Source organism: Cyprinodon variegatus, unplaced genomic scaffold (genome assembly GCF_000732505.1).
Source record: "Cyprinodon variegatus isolate N-32 unplaced genomic scaffold, C_variegatus-1.0 Scaffold398, whole genome shotgun sequence".
Taxonomy (NCBI): Eukaryota; Metazoa; Chordata; class Actinopteri; order Cyprinodontiformes; family Cyprinodontidae; genus Cyprinodon; species Cyprinodon variegatus.
Window position 1 is genome coordinate 383,615 of NW_015150851.1, and position 7,740 is coordinate 391,354.

The following is a 7,740-nucleotide window of genomic DNA, read 5'->3' on the forward strand; positions in this document are numbered from 1 at the left end:
ATCGATGCATCGATACAAAAAGATTATTATTTAGACCCCTAAAACAGAATACAGGCCTCAAAGTGCTGTGAAGCAACGTGTATGTAATTTGGCTTTAGACAAAGAAAGTGAAATAAGTTCAACAGTTAAGACAGGCAAAGTTAAAATAAAGACTGGCCCTCTTGAAGCTCAGTATAACCTTCTAGTCTGACCAAAGGTCCAAATATTAGCAGATTACAGAGATCTTGGAGTGAGGCCTGCTGGAAGGCAGTGTGCAGCTCCTCAACTAGGGCTGGGCGATATGAAGAAAATCTAATATCACGATATATTTGGGCTATATCACAATACACAATATATATCAAGATTTGTTTATATTGCCTTCAAAAACAGAGTATAAAATTGCAGAGATATACTCATTCAAACTTTTGGTTTCAGTTTGTATTTTATTTTATTCTAACCAGCTCGAAGCTTTTCTGCCACATGATGTCTTTGGGTGTCAGCATTTCCCTTTAACAAGATCCCAGCAACAAAACAGGAAACAAAGCCACAACACACAATACTACATAAAATGGAAATTAAAAAGGATTCTTTTGTGCATACTAAAAAATTATGCGGAATGAAAAAAGAAATCTAAAATTACAAAAACAAAAGTGGAAATAATGTCCAAATATTAGAGCATTATTAGAACACATCCAAATTATTAGCATTGATCTTAACCTGCTGGGAATTTTAAAGAAGCACAAAAAGTTGGAAAATTGAGAACATTGCCAAGTTGAAGCCTGTAAAACCTCTGAACATCACATCACAGGTATTAGAGCATCTAAAAAAACATGTCAATAACGTCATAAATGGCGTGATTTCCCTTCATCGCTTCTTGTTTCTCTTATATGGTATTGTTTATTTTTAAACGAAATGGCCAACGTCGTCGGTTTCACAGCTGATTTATTGAACGTTTTAATTGGTGTGTGGGGAGACGCTGACATGCAGAGTTTACGGCATTCTTCAGTTTGCAGCAATTACTTTTTAGGTGGTGGCTACCTTTTGCAGCAATGGTTTTTCGGTCTTACAAATTAGCGCCTTTTGCTCGACGTCCTCGGCATGAAATCCAAAGCACTATCATATATTCCTGCACTGAAACACATGCTGTCGCCATATTTCGTTTGCTTTTTGCTGTAGTGGGCCAAAATATAATTCTCTTTGGAGGAGGGGTTTATGATGCATTCAAAATCTGTGGGAAAATTCAAACTCTCAGTGAAATAGATGCAGCCAGCTTAGCTTTGTCATGCAAATTTATACTCGATGGCTGCGATACAGTCATTTTAGGATTCAAAAGAATGTATCATCTGCTTAAACTTTAGCTATGGAAAGGATTGAGAATAAAACTCCTAAAATGTTGTATTTTTCTCTGCTTTGTGTTTTTAGAGCAAAACTACAGCGAGTCTCGGTATCATTTCCTTCATTCATCCGACGGGGAGGGCTGCGCTCAGATGCTGGTGGAGTATTCATCGTCGCGAGGCTACCGCAGCGAGGTCGACATGTTTGTGGCGCAGGCCGTCCTTCAGTAAGTGAACGGAGACAGCTGCGCTGTGGAGGAGAGGCTTCCTTTGTGTTTGTCTTCAGCTGAAGGATTTTCTTCTTTTACCTCTGACCTCCATGTGTTTTGTTTTTTTTAAATCATTCCTCTGTTTAATTTGCTTCATCCCTGATTCTGTCCTCCCTGTCCCTCTTCGCTGCAGGTTCCTCTGCCTAAAGAACAAAAACAGCGCTTCCGTGGTGTTCAGCACATACACAGAGAAACACCCGTCCATAGAGAGGGGCCCCCCCTTCGTCCAGCCTCTACTAAACTTTATCTGGTTTCTGCTGCTGGCAGTGGAAGGGTGAGACAAAGCTGCTGATTATCGAGCCTTTTGACAGTAAATAAAAACATTCACGTCCAGTAATTAAAGCCGTTTTGTCCTTTTTAGGGGTAAATTAACAGTTTTCACAGTGTTATGCGAGCAATATCAACCTTCCCTGAAGAGGGATCCCATGTATAATGAGGTGAGCAGCACTTTGAACTGCTATGTTAAACCTGAGTTTGTTTTATTGTTGATCTGATCTGATTTCTGCTGACTTCACAGTATCTGGACAGAATAGGACAGCTTTTCTTTGGGGTCCCGCCCAAACAGTCTCCTTCGTACGGTGGCCTGCTGGGTGAGTTCAACAGAGTTTCTGCCTTTGATTAAAAAGCTACTTTAACAGGCACAACATTTCAGGATTTAGTTCAAATATATTTGGATTAAAAAGCAGAAAAAAAAGAAAAGGATTATGTTTCATTTGAATAAAATGACCGACCAGATTAAAAATATGTCTTATAAAGGATATCATTTTAATATTTTGATAGCGGTTAGCCAGAGCGATTAGCAATTTAGGGTTTAACTACGTCGTGTTGATGCAGGGGGCTCATGTCCACCCAGGCCGCATAACTCTCCCTCAGTCGGATCATGCTTTCCTTCCCATCCCGCTGAATCCGATCGGAATGTTGGGCAAATTGTGCCAGGACGGGGGGGGGGGATCAATAAAACCTTGAGCTGACAATTTTGAAAATTGACACACTGACCATTAAAAATACAGGCAGAAGTAATTTGCTGCAACTTTTAAAGTTTGTTTTGCTGCAAACTGAGAATGTCAGGTTTTTAGAAGTCCGGCACACAGGAAAAAAAGAGGAAAAGGTAAGATGACACCAAAGGCTGGAGGGATTTTAGGAGTAAATAAACTGAGGATGAGTCAGGAAAGGTCCATGCTCAAAAAGACTGTGTTGTTCCGGGCCCTAGCAAAGCTGTCAGCTGGCCTGGTTCTGACTGATATGTTTAAACCACTTTATTAGTCCAATCAAAGGTTTATTAACGTGAATTGTTTCCTCGTAAACGTTGCCACTAATTCTATCATAGAATCGTTTTTTTCAATGTTTAGAAATAAGATTTAGTTTAATAACTTAATCCTAAAGTAAAGCTGAATTTGAAAGTTAGAATCCTGACAAGCACCTGGTTGATAATGAAATGGGAGGGAGAAGATCTACGTTATTAAAACATTTAATCGGGTTTCTCACCTCTAAAACTCACCTGGAAATAAGCAAATAATCAAAGGTTTGGTGTGAACTTCTTTTCAGTGGGCTTAAATAGTAAATCTGATGACTCCATTATTGTAATAATTGTCAACAAATTTAGTAATCTATTAATCGTTAACGGTAGTATAGAGACTAAAACCTTGAGCTGACAGATCGACCCGCTTATACCCCTTTCCCACTGGCTGAAAAACCAGTTTTCCCTGCTTTTAGTGGCAGTGGGAATACTGCCCCAAATCTCAGCTCTAATTGGCATGCTGTGGGAACACCAAACCCAGGTTGACCCGCTAAATTAGGTGATACCATTGAACACAGCGTACGGACGTCAACATACCGCGCCACTCGCTTCTGATCTAACAAGCGGAAACAATCTGTTTACATTCGGTAAACATGGAGCAGCTCTGGTTAGAGGGATTCAGAAAGATAATAATGATAAACAATAAAGAACACGGACTACACCCTGGCTTCCTTCCATGTTGCTCTCCATTGTTTACTTCCCTGAATTCTGACATCATCAATGCTAACCCAACATGATGATGTCACAAGAGATGCAGCCATGAGAGACAGAGGCAGCGCAGCTGCCAGCTAAGTGTTGTTTGCAGCGATTTTTAGCAGATTTTCATTGGGAAAGAGGCTTTAGAGCAGTAATTATACCAAAAATTGTAAAAATGTATATAAATAGTTAGCATTTAAGATAAAACTTTTCTATCTGTCAATCTCTTCTATCCAGAGCTCTAGACGTAGAAAAGTTTTAGTTTCACCTCATGTAATTTTGTTAAAAATCATCTTTAAGGAAACTTTTTCTATCTGATTATTAATTAATCAATCACAAAAATAATCAACAGATGAATCGATTAGCTAATTAATGTTAGTTGCATCTCTAGTGGGCCGATTAGGTCTCAGCTCACACAGATAAAGTTCTCAGGTCTTAGCCTTAAACTAATCAAAATCTCAGAAAAAGCAATCAAGTGAAATCTTAACCAAACATTCTTCCCTAAATGATCCAAAGCTTTATTTTGGGTTTGAACAATGATGACGTCGCTGTTTCCTTCCCTACTCCTCCTTAGAGTCCTTCACATAAGGCTGATAATGTGTCCTTCATTAAAGGATAGTTTTGGATAAAATCGTCTTTTTTTTAGGCGACAGTGAAGCTTTAATCTCAAATATTTTCTCTTTTTCTGGAGATAAGTTCATGTCTAAAACCTGGGAACTAAGCTGAGGACATTTCTTTATTCCTGAGGATATCTTAAAATGTGCAGCAGCTTCCCTGATGGAGTCAGAACACGGTGAGAAAAGGCCCATAGTTTACAGCTGCCTGGTCGCCTGTTTTCATCAGACGCAGCTGCTCTCCATCTAATGGTCACGGTCTTCTGGAATAAAACGTTGCACTGGATTTCATTTAACTCTTTATGATTCAAAATCTCAAAGAAATGCTTGAAGGTCATGAAGGAATCAACATTTACGTCTTTAAGCTCAGCCAGCAGATGGAGGAGTTTGTTTCCTGTAGAAACATTTCTGTTGGTCCCGTCAAGCTAAAGTAAACACAGGGAGGTCGACTGAGCCAGAATCATTAAAGGAACCTCCTATTTCGTTCCCTCAGTGCTGATAAAGTTAAAGCAAACAAAAACTGACCTTTTATGATTTCTATAAAAACATCAGTCGTTCTGTGGGAAAAAGCCCAAACACAAAGGTACCCAGTCCAAGTCAAACAGAGGAGTGTCCAGATTTACTGGTTAAACCCAGAAAGGAAACCTTTAAAACTGAAAACCAAATATGTCACTATGGTTTACATCTGAACGAGGACACGGAATAAAGAGAAGTGGAAGGTGGGGGAGTCTGAGAACGGCTGCATGTCGGTGGGGATTTGGAGGAAGTGTTGGGTCAGAAAAGCTGCAATGAGATTGTTTTTTTTGTTTTTGGGAATACATTTCAGTTTTTTACAAATAACTGCCTGATAGAGAAGTCAATGCGGAGCGCTAGACATTTCCCCCCGTCAGTCATTTTAAATAAGCCCCATTTACACTACCCTTTTGAAACCATGCCGAGGTCGGTCTGAGCACGCTAACCCAGATAACTGTTGAGTGTAAATTGCACGCACAACTAAACCAGAGTGCGCCAGACACAACCGAACCGCGCCAAACTGGTACTAGTTCACCAGTAGAGGTCGGCGCTGTCGAGTTCTGGCTTAGTTCTCAGATAAATAGCGCATTAGCAGACTGCTTCATCTCCTTACCTGTCAGCCTCCCGAAATTTCAAACATTCATAAAACTACCAGCTTCCCTTCCGTGCCTCCTGGTCTCCTGCTTAGGAATGGGGAGTCGTTTTGGGTTCTTTGTCAGCCTGCAATACCCGATACTGGGCTATGTCTCTGAAAGGGGGTCGTTAGGGGCAATTGTTGTCTTGGCTTCCCAGGCGAGATGTTTTGTTCCCTGCATGGGGGGGACAAAACAGGCTTTTTTCTCTCTTAGCATAAATGGTTTCCTCCACACCCCTTTCAAACCACCCGTCTTCTTTGTCTAAAATGTGAAGGCAGGCGGTTGACTGAATGAATGAGAATCTTTACCAGTATACTTCTTAACCTGTGTAGCAAGGCTAGAGCGCCATCCACTGGTGTAACAACAGTATTACTACAGGTTTGACTCATCCTCTGAGGTCAGGCGGTTTCTCTTTTGCTTTCTTCCCAATTCATCATCGTGTGGGTGTAGCCTAAATCAGGGGAAAGCATAAAAGCAACTTTAATCATCTCCATTTTTCTCATGAATCTAAGGCCCCGTCCACACGAAGTCAAAACGAACACGAAACGCTGATATTTTCCAAAACGTTTGTCGTAAAGACGGAGACGTAAAATAAATGTGATCGTCCACACGAGTGCATGAAAACGCTGCAAAATGTATGCCAGGCCTGTAAGTGGCGCTGTGGTGCCAAAGCAAAAATAAGCGGCGAAATGTTGGGCATGCGCACTAATATTTATACATGGTTGCCCTGCGGGTCCATTTTCGTGGTTGAGTCAAATTCAGGTGCTGAACTATGTCGTCGATATTGCTCTGTTCTTCCTGGAGATATTCCAGAAGAAGAAGATTCTGTTGTAAGCCCGACAGCAGGGTGAGTAGCATGAGCAGCAACCATTCAACACAGTACGGCGCATGCGTGTAAAAAAAAAATGCGGTTAGAGCTTAAAGATGGAAACGCAAAAACGGCGTTTCAGAATCTTCCCACTCTGAAGGCTTAATAAAAAAAAAGATCATTTACAGACCCCCGAAACGCCGGCTTCGTGTGGATGAGAGGCTGGTTTGGTGAAAAATTTGTGCGTTTAGGCCAGGGTTTGTCTTCGTGTGGACGGGGCCTAAAAACAAGCAGACTGTCTGATTGTTGATAAATGTTCTGCTATCAGCTGGAATCCTGATCAGTTCTTTGCATCCGGTAGGAAATCTGCTGAACAGCCTGATGGGCTCTGGGGAAGAAGACGACGGCGCCGAAGAGGCCCATGAGGACAGCAGCCCCATAGAACTGGACTGAGTCCCAACAACGTTACGAGAAGAACAAACACTCAGAGGAGGGAAACAAAAAGAAAAAAAATAAGAGGGAAGACCATCCCGCCTCCCTGCTGGTCCAGCAGGGTCCGGGCGAGGCGCTGCTCCACGTTTTAACAGGCGGATCCTTATTTGTTTGTTTTATTTTTGAGATAAAAAGTCTCATCATCCAAACAGTTCATTTCCAAACCAGAACCAAAAGAGCATCATTCCACCAAAACGCCGCTGTCAGCTCTGTCTGGACTGAACAAGCCAAACTGCAACCTCTCCTGCTGTGGAACTGAAAACATCTTTTCTCTTTTCATTGTTGTGGGTAGTTTGGGACTCCTGCTTGCTGTTTCACTTTGTTCCATCATCAGAGGACGCGTCCTCTCCCTGTAACGCCCTGCTGCGAGGAGACGGGAGGATCGGCGTCCGCCTGGGCGGCGATGGCTCAGCGTCGGGGTTTAGTGAGCTCACTACAGCGTTCAAAGGGTTCAGTCGGTCGGCCAAGATGGAGCCGCTGATGACTTTCTTTTCAACAACTATTCCGTTACGTCTCTTCTGTAAGATGTAAATTAAAACGCACTTATAGTCTCTGCTTTGTGTCGCCGTTTGGTCTGTTTGAATGAAGCTACGGAGGGAATTTTATTCTATTGTTGCAAGCAAAGATCATGTTTTGTAAACAGAAATAAAAACCATGTAATCCAGAAATAAAACTTTCAGATGAGGAAAAAGAATTTTATTTTTTATATTCAATTCTTTTTCATTTAATTAAGTATTAATTTCTGTTTTTTTTTTATTTATTTATTAAACCTGTCCCTTACTTGCAGCATTAATAGAACAAACTTCCCTCCATAGAGTGATGATGCACCTTGAATGCATCTTTAGTTGAAGTAACCATTATTTAATTTACATCTAACTTTTTTTTTTATGAATCAGCTGAGCCTCATGCCATCAACTTTTCTGAAACTCTATTTAAAGGAGTGCTGGAATTAAATGACTCCAGGATCAAAATAAAACACTAAAAATATGAATTAGTCATGAACTTGTGTTTTTTTTTTTTTTGTAATGGTTCATATCAGGTAAGGTTGGTGAGAAGAGATGTAAAAGAAGTTCTGCACCGAAGGAATAACCAACATCAATCAC

General features: G+C 41.0%; 1 protein-coding gene across 1 annotated transcript in view; it reads left to right on the forward strand.

The window, feature by feature from the left end:
• Nucleotides 1–7,192, forward strand: part of get4 (golgi to ER traffic protein 4) — a 12,242-nt gene extending 5,050 nt beyond the window's left edge. Inside the window, exons 5-9 of the mRNA XM_015387554.1 lie at nucleotides 1,402–1,540; nucleotides 1,716–1,856; nucleotides 1,944–2,019; nucleotides 2,100–2,172; nucleotides 6,507–7,192. Of these exons, the coding sequence (XP_015243040.1) occupies nucleotides 1,402–1,540; nucleotides 1,716–1,856; nucleotides 1,944–2,019; nucleotides 2,100–2,172; nucleotides 6,507–6,598 (521 nt within the window). The 3' untranslated portion in view covers nucleotides 6,599–7,192. The remainder of the gene's footprint in view (nucleotides 1–1,401; nucleotides 1,541–1,715; nucleotides 1,857–1,943; nucleotides 2,020–2,099; nucleotides 2,173–6,506) is intronic.
• Nucleotides 7,193–7,740: the final 548 nt, after the last annotated feature.